Source organism: Halichondria panicea, chromosome 7, assembly GCF_963675165.1.
Source record: "Halichondria panicea chromosome 7, odHalPani1.1, whole genome shotgun sequence".
Taxonomy (NCBI): domain Eukaryota; kingdom Metazoa; phylum Porifera; class Demospongiae; order Suberitida; family Halichondriidae; genus Halichondria; species Halichondria panicea.
In genome coordinates, this window is record NC_087383.1 from 1279479 (window position 1) to 1301013 (window position 21535).

The window sequence follows — 21535 nt, forward strand, 5'->3', positions numbered from 1 at the left end:
TGTGTGTGTGTGGAGAATATTATAACTTAACGTGATGGCTGGTGGTAGTGATTAGCCAATTACATTAAAAGGTGACAACTTTTAATTAAACGATAAAATCTACACTCAAAGTTCTCAGTACATACATAAGTATTGGTATCCACTACACACACAATAGTGCCACCCACCCACTCCACACCACCCACTCACCCCACACCAAGATGATAAGTCTGAGGGGAACAAAGTAGACAACGACAGCTGCCACCATTAATATAACAATAGCCATCCAGCACAGAAACGGCACACTCCAAAGAAACAAACTGCACAGAAACATCGAGAATCAATAAAATACTGTCATTATAATTATTGCCATTATTTTGACATACTTTTTCACTCTCTCCTCCATGTCTGCAGCAGTTCCGAGAACTGTTTGCACAATCAGCAATATCTCCTGCAGTTGCTTGAACTTTTCCCTTAAATTGGTTCGTCCTTTGTTACTGTTCAGATCCTCTTCAATATCGGAAAAGTCCGAGAATCCCTATACATGCACACGTCACATGAAAGTCACACATACACAGTATGGCTAGGTGTAACAACAAACTAATAGGCACAATAAGGCGTGAGAGTTTTTAAAATTTAAATACTGGTACGGTTGTGAAACCATACATGCAGCAGTCAGTCACCCTTGTGGGCAGACCAACAGTGGCTGTGATAAAGAGGTGGCCTGCTAACACAGGTCCAAATAGAGACTCTGGGGCCCATTAACCTGGCTGGTATAGTCTGCTAAGTTACACAGGTCCAAACACATGCTAGAGCCTATATTATAGAGACTTTGGAGCCTATGTATTAACCTGCATGCTTATAGGGTGCGTGACCATGTCTAACTAACTGCACACATGCAAATGCCCCCCAAAAAGCGTAGTACAATAGAAGCTATATGCACACACTCACGTCTAGATCATCTGATGCAACTGAGAGAGACTTGCTGCTGTTCTGAGAGGACATGTGCTGCCACACATGCTTGCCTCGGATGTACACCACCATGTAGCAGTAGCCAAACACTATGGAGCCAGCCACCAACACCATCCAGAGGTCACCAAATATCGTGGCTATCACAAATATCTGTATACAGGGGAGAACAAATTTATTATGACATGGCATGCAATCAAGTTAGTACGCAACAGTCAAATCCTTACTATAAAAGCACAAGAGCTTTTCATCTTGTCCTCCCAAGAGAAGAAGCTCTTGACTAGCTCCACAGTGGCTACTATGGTCCGGATCAGCTGCGTCACTCGACTAATGTTGTTCATTAGCACCTGACAGTTGCAAGACAGCAATTAATGGCTAATTTGTAAAGAGTATTCATTTTCTCGGAATTTTTATTTACGCTTTTGAATATTGCATGTATACGTGTACTAATTAAGTATAATATAGCACCTAGCTTGCTTTGATCCAAGTGTATCCAGCTAGCTATAGGTTCTATAAGGCTGATCAGGAAAAAAATAACTCACTTTTCGACTGAATTTCTCTTCTGCTTCTAAATACTTGTGCTCTCGTGGGTTGATGGTCCTGATGGCCGCCCTCAGGGGGTTATAGACGAGCTCACACTCCACAAATACGACTCCCTTGGCTCTCTCCAGACAGTTCTTAGTCTTGAGTGGGTAGGCCAGGCACACACCTGACTGTACCTACATGGAGGAGGGGGCAAAAGTGGGTAGTTACGTCAAGTAAACAGTAGCAGTATATAAATCAAATTTAGCCTAAAACCATTTCTATGATATAATTATACAACACTTGGCATATACCGTATAGCGGGTTATTTTTCGTATAATATTTTCAAGGATAGCAGGCTTGAATTTTAAACATGTATTTTTGCGGTTGAAAATTTCGCGGCTAGGTTGAAATTGTGAAATGCACGAAAATCTTAGCTCTCGAAAATCACCCACTATACGGTACATGTAGCAAATCATCAATAGATTAGGCGTATTAATTTGCATTGACCAATCAAACGGCTTACAGAGTGCAAGGGGATCTTGACTTTCCCAATTTTCTTAGATTCTTTATACAAGGTCACCTCCAGCTCATCGTGAATATCTTCCACTTTACTGCAGCCACAAATGAAACCAACGATGATAAGTACATGCCATGATTATAAGATAATATAATTATCCTCACAATTCAAAAGTTTTGTCCCAAGAAGGATTGGTTGTTTTGTAGACTGTTTGAGTTATTCTCATTGAATTGCCCAACTCTACGGCTGCACAGGTGTCCACCACTGGGAGGTTCTCGGCACGGTCCACTGGAGTCACATGATAATCACATGATACACATGAGAATGGGGGGGGTATTTGCCTACCTCTAACTCGAAGGTATCCGACATCTTTTCGCTCACGGCGACGAAGTTTGAAACTTTTCAACAGATTCTGTGTTTAAGCAACAAGAGAAAAACATGAATCCCTATAACGATCTTAACTACTATTTCAAGCAGCTGCAAAGACGACTAAGTAAGCTACTGTATAGCGGGTTATTTTTGTATGGTGGAAACGTTTGTATCGTATTGCAGAGCATCATACAAAAATTAAAAAACGAAATTATTCTACTGCAATACGTCCAACGTAACTATCCTGAGCTGCATGTACATATATTTAATTGGCAGTTCATACGAAAATTTGCACCGATGAAAATTACCCGCTCTACGGGATATATACGATTGCTATACAATAGTCATAGGCATTATGTTCAACTATAGAGTACACATACACAGTCAGTGTTTCTTTTGATAGTACATTGATACATTACTAACATTAGTGGAATACACAGGGCTGGGGGTGGGGGCCGAAGACTAGTATAGCCAGCAAAGGGGGACACAGTACATGAGTAAAAATGCATGCACACTACTGCAAGGCTATAGCTATAGCTTACATATTTCTTTGCCATGTTTCCCATATCCACAGAGAGAGACTCGGTGATCTTAGTGCCCGTGATGGTGACCAGGAGAGTGATGGAGCCTTGATCCTTACCCCCGCTTAGGTCCAGTGTGAGACGATGGGTCACCTCTTGCTTCAGAGAGGACAGTTCCACAGTGCAACTGGGGAGGAGGAGTTGGCATATTACATGGCATCATTTCTACACATGAAATTTTTATGAGCTAAATTTGAGTCCCTGTAACTCTAGTTGCATGGGGTTATTCAATTTTAATACTAAAAGGTGTATTTTGAAGCTCTTTGCTAAAAGTATGTGCGCTAGATCAGTAGCAAAACTGACAGATTCTGCATGAAAATATTATGACTAAACACCTGTCAGACTCAAGCCAACAACCATGCATAGTTAGGAAGGGAGGAAACTAGACTACGGCGTACCACGGCCATTAATTTAATTAAATTACCTCCCAATAAAGTCATCGGATCGTGGGAAGTCTTTGTCCCACACCTCGATGTGCATGGTGGTGGAGCCATCGAACAGCCTCAGGCCAAAACGCTCCATCCACTTGGGGTCGAGGGATTTGGGAATGGTTTTGCTCCTACAAGATTGTTTACCAAGCTTCAACTTGCAGTAAGGGTCCGAGAATCCTGTGATTGAGTTGGGGGGGGGGGGGGGGATCTGATCTTATGTCTTGTACATGTATATGGCTTCACAAGCTCATACAGTATACGTAGTTGTTCTGAAGAATACTAGTTAACCAATCAACACATATTAAGGTATACGGTGTTACTACAACATTTTGAGGAGATCGAGAGAAAATTTTACACTTTGTGAGATCTAATTTGTGATTAGGCACAAGGATCGTGATTAAATACAGTTATATATAATAATAGGTCTTAGCAATCCGAATTGCAAAGTTCGCAAATGTTTGAACTATGATCAGCTTTAGCACGAGTACATTATCATTATTATAAGTACAGTGAAGCCCCTCTATAACGGACACCTTTGGGGAACAATGTTTTGGCCTTTATACAGAGGTGGCCTTTGTTGAGAGGTTGTTTTGCACACAAACTGTTCATTTGGGACCTGGGTGCCTGGCCGTTATATAGCAACTGGCCTTTATTCGGAGGTGGTTGTTAACAGAGGTTCCCACTGTATAATTATTCTCACCGTTACTATCCATAGATGGTAGGTTGGTACCCTCCACTAGTAATACAGTGACTAATCCATTCCAAACTTGAATGCTCTTGGACGGTTTAGTCCCAGCTGTCCGCTTGTCGTCATGGGAATCCCCCTCTGTCACCATAGTAACCTGTACGAAGAGTCGGATAAAGCCGAGGTTCTCTCCTTTAGCTGCTGCCGTTGGGTCCTCCAGCCCAAGATCAACAATCTGCACTCTGTACAAGGTGGGGAAAACAGAAACAAGTTGGAAAAAAACTGAAGATATAATATTATAGTTATTATAATAATGGCATTCAGACATGTCAAAATATTAAGCAATAAGAGACTTTTACAGGCATCCAAATCATACTAAAATTGTATACAATAAAGGATGTGCAGAGAATCGTCGAGTGGTGGCTGTCTTCAATCCTTCATATAATTATGCATACAATCACACAAATTTGTCTTTCTAGAGCCTAACATACGTGTGTGGCCAAGAGGTGGTTAGTACTGACCACCATGGAGCAGTGTGGGCAGTATAAAGGATGTTTTGTTCACTTTGATGTTGTCATATGACAACATAACAGCTAGGGACAGTCCCTTTCACACTAGTAGCTATAGAGTGACCTCATTGCTGAGGATTGTATGTGTGTTTGAATACACAGGAACACACTACACTGACCCTTGACAGTGACAGGAAGAACTGCCTCATAACAACAAACATGAGAGGAAGTGTCTCTTGCAACATTTGAACAACTTGAATTACAATTATTTTGACAAATTGGGTCTGTGGCTATACACAATTTATTTTCATTATCCTTTGTAATTGTGAACACAATGGTCGGCAATGTGTGTTTGGTGTTCCTACTTACACAACACCGACAGTTGAACAACTTTCAGAATTGCATTGCAAAAATCAGCAATTAGTGATTAGTTGGCACTTGTCTAAGAACACATGTTAAATTCCAGTCCTCTAAACCACACTATGCTATATGCATTTATATATACACGTAGTGAGCTACAATGAAAGACCAGCTGTCTGAGTCTCTATACATGTACATGCTAAATTTGGCAATCAATTCTTAGACTAGAGGTTCTTAAAACTTAATTACTTCGTATGTAACCATCTAATTATTAAGTGTCCAAGGCAAAGGTAGTGGCAGGCAGTAGCAATTAAAGGATGAACAAAATGTCAGTTGCATATCTTACGATAAGATTACAACCCCGTGTGACTGTCATGTGACACAAAATGGCTACTCACTCGGAAGTTGTGTAGGCCTGGAGGTTGAGAGACTGCCCTCCCATGTAGTCATCCAGCGAGCCAAAATCATGGTCGAACACACGGGCCACGAGAGGAGTGCTCAAGTCCGACGTCCGGAACGAGAATGTTTCATTCCACTCTGGATTCAGACTCCGATGCACAACAGCACTCCGATATTTGAAATGGCCACACTTGAGTTTCACATACGGGTCACTGCTACCTGTACACGTAGGAGAAGGTAAAGAGCAGATCATCCTACGTATACTGATATAATCTAGACCGTACCTGTTCTGTCTCTGATGGCTAGATTGTTTCCAGAATGGAGGGTTACAGTTACATTGTATGTTTTCGATTCGGTCTCTGCCGGTTCTGATTCCACGCCACTGCCCGTGCTCAAACGTGAGTCAGGCTGCAGCCACAAAAAAAGAGGGTTAAGCAAAATCATGTGCAGAGAATGGATGAAGAATTTTTTAAGACAAATATCCGTTTAAATAATTAAGTTGGTAGAGCCTATCAATGCTGTAAACGCAGCACTTTGACACCAAGGAATCACAGACAGATAAACAGACAGACAGACAGACAGACAGACAGACAAACAAACAAACTCTTAAAACCTGCAGCCGCCTATGCACCTCGAGTTACAAGCAGTTCCTGTGAGGCTATATGCATCACTTAGTCACAATCAGTGCTTATTAGCCTATATATATCACTTGATACAATCAGTGCTTATTAGCGTGCACTCCAGATGAATTAATAATAATCTAAACTTTGTTTACACATGTATGTAACACAAAGGGTAGTGAATAATGGTGGTTTACTAATCAATGGTACGATACGCCACAGAGATAGCGAATGCCCATGGGCAATATTATTACCTCACAGACAAAACACCCAAGTATCTTTACAGCAGGAATCTTTTATGTCCAGAAATCAATCCAGAAATCAATCAGTAAACACTGACAAACAAACTAGGAAGTGTTGACAAATTTTTAGGGATTCTATCCTTTCCTCTACACACACTGATCCTAGCTCTAACACATCTAGGGCTTGCTTATAGCCCACCCCTACACCCATCCCAGGGGAAGAAGGAAACAGGGTACTAGAGTAGATAAGGTAGGCCATGTTTGGCAACCAGAAGCCTATGCAGCTACTATTACAGTAACCAGGAAGAGTGTTACTAACAAGCATTCATTGTTCTATCTACTCCATCTTGATCCCCCCCCCCCCCCCCCCCGGTCCCTAGGACATACGCGAGACACGACTGTGGCTATGGGATGGTACTATAATTATGTGTAAAAGCTCACAGTAATATTGTATAGCGGGTAATTTTCATATGAACTTAGCTGCTCAATTAAATAATTTGTATTTTAAATAACCTGCTATACGGCAATTAAAACTACTAAGCAGAGGAGCTGGAGGATCAAGTACCAATTTATGGACAAACCCTAATTAACTAAACCATGTTTATGGAATGCTTATCACAATGTAAGGCATACAGCTGGTAATTGATGGTACTAATTGCATGGCTACTCCTCTCATACGTCTTACGTATGAGTGTTATATTGAAATACAGCTAAAACGTCACGCTACTACAAATCGTTTTGCACCCACTAAGTTTACATAAATAATTTAAGAATTAACTGTTGAGTACTTAAGTAAACAACTATGAGGCAGCACAGCAGAGGTAGAGCTCCAAGTTTCTTAATTAAATGCAGAAGTAGGAACACTCCATGGACAAGTTTTGCTACGCACTCTTCTAAAAAGGCTGCAATAGCATTCCAAGTAGGCATAACTTGAAAACAAAGTAATATTAAAATCCAAGAAAACGTTACTAGAAGCCTGTAAGCCTATAGAAACTCTTACTTGCAGTTCATTGATCCTTGAGCAGCTGTTACAGTAACAGTCAACACAGACACACACACAGACACACACATAAACACACTCGCTTGCGCATGTGCACCGAGGCATAAAAACTTTCCCATACCTCATAATACATGGCACTGTCTCACAGTACCCTCTTCAACTCTAAAACACAGCAGGAAGCTTCCGTCTTCATACCTATCTCCACACACCACACACCACACACACTGTGCTATCACTCACTCTGATCTCCGGTGTAGATAGGCTCTTGGTGGACATTTTTTGTCGGTTTGCCACAGCCAAAGACGGGTTGAGGAGGGTGGCTATAAACTCATCATCGTAGCTAGCATCACTGAAATCGCCATCTTCCCGATCCGAGGCTGGCAGGCTGGAACTGGGAGAGGACTTCCGTCGATGATAAATAGGTGGAGTGAGGTACTGATGAGAGGGTCCTGTGGTCGATCTCTTGAGTTTCGAGCTAGAGAATGACTGCTGGGTCTCAGCTGTGCCGATGCTAACTCCTAGATTATGGGAGGGTGAGTCCAGCTGTTTGTCCTTGTGCTTCTTGTGTCTTCTAAACATACTTCCAAACTTTTTCTTATCTTTCTTAGGCTTTTTCCCATGGTCGCTGAAGTCTATTGAGTCTGTATCAAAGGGCTCCGGTGTTACTGACCTGACAATGGAGTTGGGTGAGTTTGAAGCGGATACGAAGGCCCAGTCTTGATCGAGTGACTCCATGCTGTCTTGACGCACAACTGTAGCGTATGAGTAGTGAGTGTATTTAGTTTAGCACTGATAGCTAGAAATAGTAACTGCAATGGTGCTAGAGTCTAGAATGCAGGAAGTTTATACTGAAAGATATAAAATTATACAGAGTCCATTTAATATCTATTAAACTTACAATGGGCTTCCTTAGAAGATGCTGCAGATGCCTCAGAGTAGAGTACAGACGTATGCCTAGTTCCTATGGACAGTGCATCAGACATGGTTAGCTAGCTGTGTTTCTTAACTTAGCAATGGATACGGATATATATGGGGCCGGGGGAACATCCACAATTAGAGTCTAGTTATAGTGTTTCCTGAGTTCATGAACTTCCTCAATTATTGTGGTCAATCCCGAAAAAATGGTCAATGGAGTTTGGTAATGACCTTGTGCAGAGCCAGGTATGAGCTTTATATCCAGCTGCTGTTGCATGTGCTGTGACATGTATCCTGCTTTATTGATCAACTGCATGAGCCTTTTGGTGCTGCATGCTGTTGCAAATGTATCATATCTTCATATGACTGACTGTCTTTGTTATTAATAACCGTAATTATAGTCAATCATGTCTTTGTGTAGTGGAAGCTGGCCACATTGCGACAGCTGGAAGAGGTGGTTAAGAGGGAGGGAGCACCTCTGGATGTCAAGGTGAAGCGGATAGTATAATTAAAGATCTAAGGGCAAAACTTTGAGTAAAGTGCTAACCACACACCAACACATAATACACATTTTGAGGATGTAAAAAATCCTTAAAACTTAGGAAAACACACACACACACACACACACACACACACACGTCACACACACACACACAGCATCCACAGTTGACGTCGCTACTGGCTGGTCTACAATCTCACTCCGCTCACACCACACTCACATGCTCCACCATCCTCACAACAGCCGTTACTCAGAAGTGGGTGGAGCCAGGCCTCCTAATCCCCGCCCTTGTATCGGCCACGCTCACCACCCCCCACCCCACTCACACCATTCATGCCATAGCGGAGGTACTCCTACACCAGGCCAATCTGATGTCCAAGGGGGGAAATCTTAGATGCCCCTTCTCATTAAGGTATGCATAATAAATGAACATGTACTAACTACAGTGGAACCTCTGTTAACACTGTTAACAACCACCTCCGAATAAAGGCCAGTTGCTATATAACGGCCAGGCACCCAGGTCCCAAATGAGCAGTTTGTGTACAAAACAACCTCTCAACAAAGGCCACCTCTGTATAAAGGCCAAAACATTGTTCCCCAAAGGTGTCCGTTATAGAGGGGTTCCACTCTATTTAAAATCTAAATCCTCAGAGAATGATGGTTAGTTTTATATACAGTCTTCATTAACGGTTTAGATTTATTATGAAGTACATATTTCTCAGATACTAAATATCCGATGGTAATTAATAATCCAATGCACAGGTCAAATGTTCATCCGTTCATCTTCGTCTATACCACATCCCCTGACAACGGTGTGAGCTTAGTGGACGAAATTGTGAGCATGCTCAACACAAGTCGTGCTAGGTGAGGAGTCATCAGTTCACTATACTTTGATAAACAGCTGAGTCGGCATTTAGTAACAGTACATGTGTACGTACAGATCACGCTCAATATAGAAATGTAATTATAGTTTCGATATAATTATTAATTAGAAATTAATGCCATGCAGTTATATATTGTGAGAGATCACTTGTGTCATGTGATCCTTGCAGACGGTGTACTCTGACAATGACCGAGCCGTTCATCAAGTACATTCTCCTCCACCCCACCCCCTCCCCTCAGATGAACCTCGTCTCACTTTACCTCGGCAATAAGTTGGTGGGCTTAGTCAGAAACTGGCAAATGAAACAAGAAGAAGACACTTCCTTGTTTGAAACAAGTAAGATGGATGTGTTTAATATGTGTGCAAGTTTATTTTATTGAGGCTTTGATCGGCACATTTTGTTGGCGCCTGTAGTATGTACACTGATGTATCTTTCTCTTTCTCCATGTGCAGGCAATGCTCTTGTTTCCCTCTTAGTGCGAATGATTCCACTCGGTACTAGCCAGTCAACTGCCGATTTATTATCTCTTGTCTCCATGGCAACTCAAGTGGCTGACATCACAAAGGATTCAGACGGAATGATGGTTGATATCCTCCTGTCATTAATGAGTGAGCTAACGAGCAGGGGTTTCCCCTCAATCCAGCTGATCGAGTCACTGTGTTCACTGACAGAGAGAAGTGATGAGGCACGTATGCTTATACTTGTTGGGATAACATAATCAAATTAAATTCAAATACTGTACAGTCATGTACATGTGTCATTATAGTCAGCCATTGAAAAGCTTATGTATATTATCCTCAACACCAGCTACATTGTATTGTACATCTACTAATACGCCTAATCTACTATATTACCCCCCCCCCCCCCCCCCACACACACACACACACACAGTTTGGTAGTGTGAGTCACACCCTGACTGTCAGTGCCCTCTTATTCAAGTCCCTCCCAGTGCCTCAGGCCGTTTGTGGACTACTCAAACTGTGTAAGTGCAACTAGCAATGACCCTATACTTGTACTGTAGACAACTTGTTTCACTTACAGTTATTAATGGCTTCATCAATAACCCTGTACAATATCTAATTGCTATTGCTGTTGATTATTCGATATAATTATTGTGTACTAGTCTAGTTATGTTCTTGTTCTCAGTACGTACTGTACGCTCTAATCCTCACAGGTGACCGGATATTGACTAAGGTCACTGCCTCGTCTCTCCTCTTGGTACTTCCTCTCATTCAGTTGCTCTCACAGCCAGCTACCAAGTCATCTGACCTCGTTTCGACTAATCAGAAAACAGCTGCAGCTCTCCTAGCACGTATTGAAGACACCCCATTATCTGAAACCACACCTCACAACAAAGCCGCATGTTGTGTATTCTCTCAGGCTCACTCTCTAGGGGAGCTGTACCTTGACCTTTGTGCCAATCCGACGAAAATTGTTCCATTTTTAAAGTTATTTGCAGGGCAATGTTTAAAGGGCTTATCAAACTACGATCACCTGTGCATTGTGTTATGTGCCCTTGCTGTGATGGTTGTGAGGGGGGTGGAGGGGGCGGAGTGTGTGAGAGGGATACTGTCAACTTTGACCTCCATTGCACAGTGCGATCCAACCATGGTGAGTAGAAGCAATTTTTAAACTTATGGCAATTTTAGTGATATTTTTTAGGGTCCTTCTCTGCTGCCATTCTTTATTCATTTACTATCTCTGAGCTCCTGTCCTCATTCCAAACTGGCTGTACTCCATTCCATTCCAAACCTGGCCACTCACAAACTAACTACTTCCTCGATTCTCAGTACACTTCGAGTCATAGGGGGAAATCCCTCACTGGTTTCCATGGCTACCAGGCTCTTTGGTTGGACTTGGGAGAAACAAGATCACGTATTTCCATCACTTTTGGAATATATAACTCAGCCGTATCCTCGTGTCTCCATGGCAACTCGCTCGGAGATTGAACTTTCACGTACAGCTGTGGTTAGAGACATCTGTGCCAAGAGAGCTGAACTGCATGGAGAGACTATGTTGAGTGTTATCAATGGATGTATTGGGTCACATGATCCCGTCGTTGTGTCCATGGCAATCCAAGGGCTCACTGAAGTGTGTCGATGTGAGGTGGTGGAGGTGTCCACACTGTGGAGGGTGGTGGGTTACAAGCTGGACAAGGACATCAGGTGAGCACTGTAGGGAGCTAGCTAGGACATCAGGTGAGCTAGGACACATACTGCATATGACGAGTTAGTGCTGGTACTATAGTCATAGAATGTGTTGTTTGTGCATTCCTGTGTTCACTTGAGAAAAGTTAATGTACAGTACAAGTGTAGGTGTTATGGATGCATGATGTTCACCTTGCATTCCTCTGTGTGTGTTTTCAAGGCACTGTATGCTAAGCATTCAAGTAATGGCCATTACACAGATGCACACCCACACCCACACACACACACACACACACACACACACACACACACACACACACGCACGCACGCACGCACACACACACACACACACACACACACACACCCACGCACACACACACACACACACGCACGCACACACACACACACACACACGCACACACGCACACACACACACACACACATAGGCCAGTAGTGATGATAGCTCTGTGCTCTCTGTTTGGACTGGCTGCTGACATTCAAGACTCTGACAAACACTCACACAAAGTAACCAACCCAAAACTATATCCATATGATTCAAGTATTATCAGACATTGCCAAATGTGCGCGCCTGTTTTTCCTGTGTGTGTGTGTGCATCTGTAAATAAATGTGCATAAATTATTGTATTAATATTATACTGTTGCATTTCGTACATGTATATCCCAACTTCCTATTTATTTCCCTGTGTTCTGCAGGTGTTCAAGACCGCGGCTCTAGAGTACCTCTTCAGTGCATTACTGTCGGGTCATCCAAAAGTCTGCTCTGCTGCTCTCATCTCACTGTCCTCATTCCAGATGACGGACCTCCTCTTTACCCTCCTCCCAGGACATCTCCAGTCACATGATCAACTCTCCGAGTCACATGATCAGTCATGTGACATCCTAGTGACTGGTGAACAACTCGTCAGTTTGTTTCAAACCATTCCACAGGAGTCTTTTCTCGACCACGCCCACTTCCTGTCCAGCATGCTCCGACAAGAGCTGGAAAGTATTGGACGAGGGACAATATCCACTGCTCTGAAACAAGCACAGGTACAAAACTAGTCATGTGATTTATGATGATGTCATATTATGTCGCTTTCAGATGCCCAATCAAACTGACAAGGTATTGAGTATGCTCACAACCTCATTACTTCAGAGCTCTACTCCGCCATACAACGACTGGATGACTGCAGGTACCTATCAGATTGAGTATTTTTTTGTATTTCATTCACTTCAATTCAAGCAGGTTTTTTTGTATCATACCGATTTTCAACTTTTCGTGTGAAGTACACATTTCAATAATTATTCGTACAGCTCAGGATAGTGACGTTGAATCTATTGCAGTCGAATAATTTCTTTTCGTACATGTGATGCTCTTCAATACGAAATAATTATATGAAAATTTCCACCATACGAAAATAACCTGCTATAATTATGGTATATACTTCAATTCAGTGGCTGCTTTATCTCTCGGAGAGATTAAGGTTCAAGGTTCATCTGGTGGTCGACAAGTCACACAGCAGCTGTTGTCCGAGCAGCTGTCACTGATGGAGAGTACACTACAAGGGTGTGTGACTAGTGTGGTGAGTGACATGTGTGAGCGGCTAGCTGGACTGGAGGCAGGAAAGAATTGGAAGAAGTTCATGGCTGGTTTGCTGTCGCTACATACACAGGTAATCAATAATTATTTGTTAAATATCTAACAAATTGTTCTATTTATCAAACCCGTGCGATAGACATTTCTGAGGGATCAGCGATTGTTAAGTGTGGAGGAGAAGGATGCATCCACTGAGGACTGCCTGAGGGCTCATGGTTGGTAAGTGATCAGCTGATCCTACAGTATACTGGTGGTCTTGTTCACACTTGTTCATTGCAGGGCTCTCTCTCAGGTCATGAAAAGTCTCGAGCAATTTGTCAGGTAAGGGTTTAGTACGCTATGTACACTGTTGCTCTGCTTTTTTTAATCGAATAGCCTAAGGGTGTTTGCTATAATTATATATAGCTAACTTTGAATGCTGATTCCTTGAGTTATTTTTTAACATGACCGTATGCGTATACTGTACAGGGATCACCCAAAGAGTGCTGGAGGTGTATTGACAGCATTTGTGGCCGTAGTTTCAAGCAATATGAGCTATTTGATTGGTCAACCTGATCACATGACGAAAAGTATCTACCTTTCGGAGAGTTTGGGGATACTAATGGAACAGCTGGATCTACTTACAGAGCTGGTATCACCCGCCACATCTCACACACCCCTCACATCACACACCACTCTCACAACTGTGTTGCGCACGGAGATGAATCGGCTCCAGCTGGACGTTTGGTACGCTCTTCCTGTGCTCGTGGAAGTGTGTGTTGTGCTATACGTGGAGGGCTGGAGTGCGGAGGGTGTGCTCGAGAGAAAGCTGGTCAGACTGGCTAAAAACCTGTTATCCTCGTTTAGCAAGTTTGTAGGCAAATATAGTAGATTAGAATAAAAACATTTTTGTTTGCAGATCTTCAATTTGGCATGTAACAGATCTAGAAGTGGTTAATCAGATATTGCTGCAGCTGCTGCCTTTATTCAGTGAGGTGGGTAAGATCACAGTGATGTTTGAAATCGATATGAGTGCCGTCATTGGGTGCAGGTTAGTGTGGCTATGGAACAGCTGGTGGGCAGTCTCATGCAAGACAAGAGGTGAATACAAGCTAGTACATGTACGCATGTATATGCAGGGCTTCATGGAAATCTGACTCCTCCCAAAATGTACTTTACCCCCCCCCCTGAAAAATTGATTTTCCCATTCAGAAACACAATCGTAGTGCCCCCGGCCTGCACACACACACCCACACAACTGTAGTCCCCCCCCACACACACACACAGTGTGGACTCTCTCTGTCGATTCTCTACACTCCTCCCCTCGCTGGTTCTGAGTCGGCGTAGCTCCTCGTTTAAGGCTGTGATGTCATCACTCACACAAAAGTTGCCTACTACGAACACAGATGCCCTAACGTTTATTCAAGCCAAGGTACTTGTAATCTACAAAAATTACTGTCATATATATAGCACATGTACTACACATGTGTTTTTGTGTATACATTTGCAGATGTGTTGTGCTCACCTGACCTCTGGGTTGGTCACAGGATATACGAATGGTTGTCTGACTGATGAAGAAGCGATGGATTTAGTCGGCTTGATTGCTGACTTGGCTACCAGAGCACCTCAAGTGAGCAAATCATCAATTTTAACAATTGCCCCCCAAAAAATCCCATCTCCACCCCCACCCCCACACAGGAGGCCGTCTACACATTGTGTTTGGGTGGGGCACTGTACAGTCTAGCGGACATAGGCCACTCTCCTGCCCTGTCTCTCTGTGATACTCTGGCAGTTCGATGGCTCAAGGAACTGGAGGAGGCCGCTAATAGCCAACAACAAAATCAGGTGATCATGGTTTCCACTGTACGTACATGTACTGCCCAGAACTTTGCCAAGTGATAGCCCTCACTCACTTTCACCTCCAAAAGCAGTACATAAGGCTATTGGCAGTATTTTTGCCATCTTCGAAAAATTATGTAACAGGAAGTTTTACAGATTAGCCATGTTTTTTTGTTGTAGGTGATTCCATTGCTGTGGGGACTCTCAGCTCTTCTTGGTGTCTCTGTTGGGCTCCGTCCAATCAGACTCAGAGCCAGAGGGCATTCTGGTTATATAAGGATGCTGTGTCCGCTGGTGGTTCAGTCGTTTAAGAGAGTTCAGAGTTCGTTTTCTGAAGGGAGAGTTACTAGTACAACACTGTGGCTGCTGACTCAGATCAGGGAACACCTTGTGGAGTATTTCAGTGGCCTTGAGAAAGGTGAGAGCAGCGTGGTCCCTAAGATTCTGCACTGGTATTTACCATATAGCGGATAATTTCGTTAGATAAAAATTCTTTATTTTTGTGGGTAAGCTGACCTTGACAAACATTTTCCCCACGAAAACCTAGGCGTGGTTTACTTGATTGCATGCAATACAGTGCATGTAATGAAGCAAACGAAATTTTTATCGAAATCACCGCTATTCAATTTTTTACTGCATGAAAATTACCCGTTTATACGCATTGAATAGTATCAGTACGAAAATCCAATTAAAACTAGCTTTCACAAATCGTTTTTCACTCAAGTTATCTATCCTTCTTCAGTGCCTCAGGACTATAGCTATCTCCCCTCATCTTCACTCCTGCCCAGCCTGTATCGGCTACTAGATGGTTGCCATGCGGACTCTGATCATCAGCACATGAAAATTGCCGTTGTGGAGACTGTGTCTACATGTGAGGCTGACCTACCACCTTGTAACTGGTCACGGCTTGTTGTACCGTATCTACGAAATGAACTTTGTCAGAGTGGAGGTGATGGGGAAGCCAAGAGTGCTGGGTGCGTGCAGAGAGCTACTGGATTCAAGCAGCTGGCTCTGTATTATACACACCCTCTGATACTCGGCAGTTTGAAGGTTAGGGATTGCACTTAGCAACAACTTAGCAACGGGATTGCACTTAGCAACAACGTAGCAACGGAATATAATTATCATAAATTGCCATATTTGGATTTCCCTGCAACCTATTGTTGCAAATATTCTTCAAAATCCTGTAATCTCAAATAAAGGTGTGTCTGTTTACAATTTATGTTTACGAATAATCATAATAATAACGTAATCATTTACCAGTTAGTGTAGATCTATAGTTGCATAATCAGCTATGAATAAATAATGTACATTGTGTCACTAGAAAAACAAGTACCGGCCGTATTACTTTGCGAGTATCAAACATGTGCAAACTTTGCGAGAGTTGATTAATTTGCAACAATAAAATCGCAAAACCTAAATTAGTACTCGTAACAACACATGATCCTTGCGAGAACGCAATAGAGCAAAAGGTTTTTCAAGATTTTTCACCTGCAAAATATTCTAGTAATATTTTTAATAAATCTGTGTATTAATTGCTTGATTACAGCATGAGACCTTTCGTGCTCTACTGGATTCTCTCCCGCTACTAGTGAGGCCACTGTCCACTCTCTCCCTCGGCTTGTTCCTCCACACCACCCTCACGTCCTCACACCATCACACACCCACACAACTCATGCTCTCACTGCTGAGAGGGATTCGTAAAACTCTTACGGACACTACCCTTCCTGTCATAAAGAAGAGGGTATTGTCTTTGTGTGTAGAGAATGCGTACAAGAAGCTGCTCAGCTCTAGCTGGCATGTCTACAGTGAACTGGTTAATGAGAGTCTACAGGAGAAGGAGACTTTATTATGGCAACTGGCCGTGTGCTTGCATCAGTGTGGCTTGACAAATCTCCCCTTAAAAAATCAGGTAGTTAGTTTGCAAAAGTCTATACAATGTAATGTTCTAAATTTACATTCTAATGTGATTCATAGGAAATGCTTGATCATTGCTATGCTACTGCTGTGGAATGCTATCTAGCTATGCAAGGCTTAACGACATTCATCTCTTTGGAGCGTGTGCTGGGTTGGGCCCTGCAAAACACAGGTGCTGTTTGTCAGTGGCTAAGTGGTCCCAAGACAATAGACAATAGGCCCATCGTATGACAGCTGATGCTAACTTGTCACTGGCATTCTTAATAAGCCGCAATATCGTGTACCATTGCTCTTCATATCGAAGCTCAAGTTTCGATTATTATAATTTATTATTTCTCTACGTTCAGAGGATCCAAGAGCCGCCCCCTCGTCTCTTCTCCTACTGAGAGCGTTCTCCACATGCTGTTCACATGCTAACTCAAACAGTACACTCCATCAGGTTGACGCACTGCACATGCTCCTCTCCTGGACACGGGGCAATCAGGTCAGGATACTCAAAAATTACTACTGCATGCTCAGAATACTTGTATATTACTACTGCATGCTCAGGATACTCGGAGATTACTATTAATATTATGCTCAGGATACTATGTTGTTGTTTTTTGCCCTTAGGTCTCTTTCAATCAAATGTCAACGACTTTACTTCTAGCACATGTTGCCACGACAACTCTGAGAACAACCGACTCCTTCACCGCTCTTATATCCTCGTTAAACCAATCTAAGGCAGTTACTGAACAATTGGGGATACTTTATTCTGATTGGACGGAGCCTAAATCATCTGCTGTACGGAAGAAGGTATATTCAAATTCTTATTGTATAACTTGTCTTTACGTCAGCTGTTATTATATAGCTTTGTGAGTGTCTGGTGGAGTGGCTCGGACAAACAACAAGTGTGCAGCTCAAGAACACAATTATAGGTACGTAGTTGAAAATAATCCTATCCATTTACCCGCACTCGGAATAATCGTGTGTTGGCCTTTTTTTATATCGCAGGAATATTCTCAAAGTTGAAGACGAGTGCAGAGTATCAGGTGCCCCTAATATGGACGTCCATAGGTCACCTCATATAAGACAGCTCAAAGTCGACTTGTTGTTGACTGAATATTTCTCTATCATGAATTTTATTGCTATAGAATTTTACGCATTCCATTTCCAAAAAAGTGATCTAGCTGTGAATATGTCTTTTTTATTGGGTGGCCTGTTTATGCTCTAATATTTCTGCATGGGAAAGGAATGAGGGAATGGGGTGCACCTGCTTGCATGCATACTGTTATCTACTTCCTGTTTATTCTTTGGCGGCACATTTGAGAGCTCTTTAGTTAATTCATTTGCCTCTTTAACTGCATTCCATGCATGGTAAAATATGTGTGTACAGAAGTGCACTTGACTTCTAGTATAAAAGGAAGAGTTATAGTTACAGCCATTTCAGTATTTTATGCTTTAAAAATAACTGTACTGTAGAGATTCAGATCAATGGCTATAGTGTATCCTGCAAGCTACAGCTGTTCAGGTTATCTACAAATTATGCCCTCAATAGCAAGCAATGGCTTTGCATGGGAAACTGCAACAGACTATCCGTCCCATTACTACATGCAGCCCTCTTATGAGCAGCTTGAAGAGCCCTTTGAAGTGTGTGTTCATTGCAGTCCTCATGTCAGTGTGAATACTTACGTAGCTCGAGATCATCATCATCAAACAACTGACTATTTTCCTCCACCGTGCCAACTACAGTTGGACCCTCCATCCCCGGCAAGCATCTCCCCTCTCAACCACCTCCCTTATCAAGAATATGGCTCGTACTCTGACCTCTCCTCATCCCCTGAGACCTCACCAAGCTGCTCCTCACTAGATCATTGCTATAGCACGTCTCCATCAATCTCTTACTCTTCCTCACCTGCTCTGCCCCCACTACAAGACATACATGCTGAGACTCATGTACAGTTGGAAAAAAGTATCAATCAGGGACTAGAAAACACAACCAAAAAAGGTATGCAGGAATTTCTGAAATGCATAAGATTACGTTACTGTGTTTCCATGGGTACCGTTTGAGGTATTTTGTTTGGATAAGGTACAAATTTCATAATAATTGCTTTCTCTTTTTGTGTTCTTTTAGTTGAGCTCAAGAAATCAATGTACCGATCTCAGCTACGGAGTCGACAGCCTCGTATAGACAGACTCTGCTTCACTTCTGCACAGCTTCTGCAGCTCGAAGAATCCTTCGAGAATAAGAAATATCTGAGCCACAGTGAAAGAGAATCGTTATCCAAGACTGTGGGGGTGACTACCTCGCAAGTAAAGACATGGTATCAGAATAGAAGAACTAAATGGAAAAGAAACTATAAACTTCAATTGTGTAGCTAGTTGCATGCCAGAGAGGTCTAATGAATTATTAATGTGTTTGTGTAGGTGTGCATGCTGCGGTTGCAGTCTGTTACTATTTATAACTATGAACACCCACTCATTTTACCATTAGGGAAACCTGTTATTGTGTTTTCCGCTCTAAAAATAGAACTCGTTGCCCCTCCCATACATAAAGGCACAAGCTCAGCTCAAAGTCATCGCATCAGCTAGTTAGCTAGCTAAGACAAACAAATAACTCTGAGAGCTAGAGCGTATGAAGACAAGATCATGCCACAATCACAGCAAGTAGAGATTCACCACAGCAAGGGTGCGAGGTTTCAATCTGGGAACAGAGTGTATAAAGTGGTTGTCCTTGGTCAAGGTGGTGTAGGAAAATCAGGTAAAGATAAGATCAGTCAATAATTTGTTGCATGATTCAATTTCAATACTTGATTATTGTAGCTAGCTAGATCTAGTACAGTATGAACAGCTACTGTTTTATCGAATGTTTGCTGGTCAGTTTGTGGTATACCCGAAAACATAGAGGTTGCATTTGATTTTTAGTATTGTTATACGTGCAATTGCAAAGCTAATAAATTGAAATGACTGATACGTTTGTTTTATCCACACACACACACACACACACAGCTCTCACTCTTCAATTTGTGACCCATACCTTCCAAGAAGATCACGACCCTACCATAGGTACAATAATAAATGGTTTATCTTCATGTGACTTTTGGGACTCTGCAGTAGTTGTGTTTACTGCGCTAGTTTTTGATAGATAAGCATGATGCTTGAGGGAATCATACACTGCTATGGTAACCACTTGGCAAGTGTTTTTGATCCAAGACGTTGTACGTTGTGTTTAGTATAGCCAGCTCTCAATTCCATTCATGATTTGGCACGAGTAGGAGTGATTGAAAGAACCACTGATAAAAGAAATAGCCCCCCTCTTACTATTTCTGATCTATATCGGCTATCTTGTATTATAATCATGTAATAATATGATGTTGGAGTGGGATGTTGTTACGTCTTCTGATGACTGAAGCGTATTTATATAGATGTGTGTTTCTCTAAGGTTATGCACACATGTTTGTTGTTATGGAACTAAGGGCAGCACCTGAAGCACTATTATTGTTAGCATGCCTGAAATAATTTGCTTACTCCCCCATGCACACACTAATTTATAGAGGACGCATACCAGAAGCAAGCGGTGATTGATACCAATGCCTGCATTCTGGATGTATTGGACACAGCTGGACAGGTACGTAATGGTCACTAGTAATGGTCACTATATACTTATAGTGAGATGTAGGTAACTGTTGTGTGTTGTCACTTTCTATTGCTTGTAGTATCAGCTCTAAGAATATACATATAATTATGATGATAGGGTGTCTTTAGTTGAGCAAAACAGCTCCAAGAATGTACATGCATTAAGGTGCATATATGATTATGATGCCTTCAGTTGAGCAAAACAGCTCCAAGAATATATATACATATATGATAATATGTCTTTAGTTGAGCAAAACAGCTCTAAGAATGTACATGCATTATAAATCTGTATGTAATGATGACAGGTCTCTTATTGATAATTTATATAACCCCTCCTGTCCACACAAACAAACAGGATGAATTCACGGCCATGAGGGAACAGTACATGCGAGGGGGGGAGGGCTTTCTTCTTATCTACTCGGTCACGGACAAACGAAGCTTTGCAGAGGTTCGAAAATTCAAAGAGATGATCGACCGAGTCAGAAATTATGAGAGTGTCCCTATCGTGATCGTGGGTAACAAGTCGGATCTGGAGGCCAATAGACAAATCAGTAGAGCCGAAGGAGAAGCAATGTCTAAGGAATTTGGTTGTCCTTTTTTCGAGAGTTCAGCTGCCCTCAGATACAACGTAGATGAAGTCTACCATGACATTGTTCGCTGTATTCGTAAGAAAGAGAACGCTGACTACATAGCAGAGAATCCGACGTCCAAGCGAAGTTCTTCGAGCAAGTCTAGTGGACGATCGTCGCTGCTGTGTTGCTTCTCAGGAGAACCTTGATTCACAACTTTGTACAATTATAGTTTTTGTGTTGTCTGTGTGTCTGTCTTTTGTTCTCTTATAGCTATGATGTCACCATTATGATTTTAGTACTTAAAGCACTTTTACATTGCACCTGCACTTATATACATGACTGTTTATCTGAATTTGATACATGTACAGCTGACATGGCTCACACA

The 21535-nt window shown here is 42.2% G+C and overlaps 3 protein-coding genes across 3 annotated transcripts in view; 2 read left to right on the top strand and 1 right to left on the bottom strand.

Annotated features, from left to right (window-relative positions):
• Positions 1-8246, bottom strand: part of LOC135338706 (multiple C2 and transmembrane domain-containing protein 1-like) — an 8722-nt gene extending 476 nt beyond the window's left edge. Inside the window, exons 1-15 of the mRNA XM_064534758.1 lie at positions 8085-8246; positions 7427-7938; positions 5609-5732; positions 5324-5543; positions 4072-4298; positions 3365-3548; positions 2902-3067; positions 2336-2402; positions 2155-2278; positions 1997-2084; positions 1491-1667; positions 1176-1295; positions 931-1101; positions 366-517; positions 190-299 (exon numbers count right to left, since the gene is read on the bottom strand). Coding sequence (XP_064390828.1) covers positions 190-299; positions 366-517; positions 931-1101; positions 1176-1295; positions 1491-1667; positions 1997-2084; positions 2155-2278; positions 2336-2402; positions 2902-3067; positions 3365-3548; positions 4072-4298; positions 5324-5543; positions 5609-5732; positions 7427-7938; positions 8085-8169 — 2527 coding nt within the window. The 5' untranslated portion in view covers positions 8170-8246. The remainder of the gene's footprint in view (positions 1-189; positions 300-365; positions 518-930; positions 1102-1175; positions 1296-1490; positions 1668-1996; positions 2085-2154; positions 2279-2335; positions 2403-2901; positions 3068-3364; positions 3549-4071; positions 4299-5323; positions 5544-5608; positions 5733-7426; positions 7939-8084) is intronic.
• Positions 8238-18139, top strand: LOC135338705 (focadhesin-like). Its single transcript, XM_064534757.1, has 29 exons — positions 8238-8347; positions 8523-8591; positions 8759-9012; positions 9363-9464; positions 9653-9819; positions 9937-10169; positions 10376-10466; positions 10659-11095; positions 11147-11649; positions 12078-12156; positions 12346-12681; positions 12734-12824; positions 13087-13304; positions 13368-13447; positions 13508-13549; positions 13697-14077; positions 14127-14202; positions 14259-14308; positions 14495-14639; positions 14718-14837; positions 14906-15052; positions 15227-15464; positions 15789-16096; positions 16596-16958; positions 17024-17135; positions 17311-17447; positions 17576-17758; positions 17814-17880; positions 17957-18139. The coding sequence occupies exons 1-29, from the start codon at positions 8315-8317 to the stop codon at positions 18031-18033; spliced, it is 5139 nt and encodes a 1712-aa protein (XP_064390827.1). The 5' UTR covers positions 8238-8314; the 3' UTR covers positions 18034-18139.
• Positions 18140-19482: 1343 nt separating this feature from the next.
• LOC135339054 (ras-like protein rasG) lies at positions 19483-21507 on the top strand. Its single transcript, XM_064535173.1, has 4 exons — positions 19483-19703; positions 19952-20008; positions 20497-20570; positions 20934-21507. Exons 1-4 carry the CDS (start codon positions 19592-19594, stop codon positions 21354-21356), a joined length of 666 nt encoding a protein of 221 aa, XP_064391243.1. The 5' UTR covers positions 19483-19591; the 3' UTR covers positions 21357-21507.
• Positions 21508-21535: the final 28 nt, after the last annotated feature.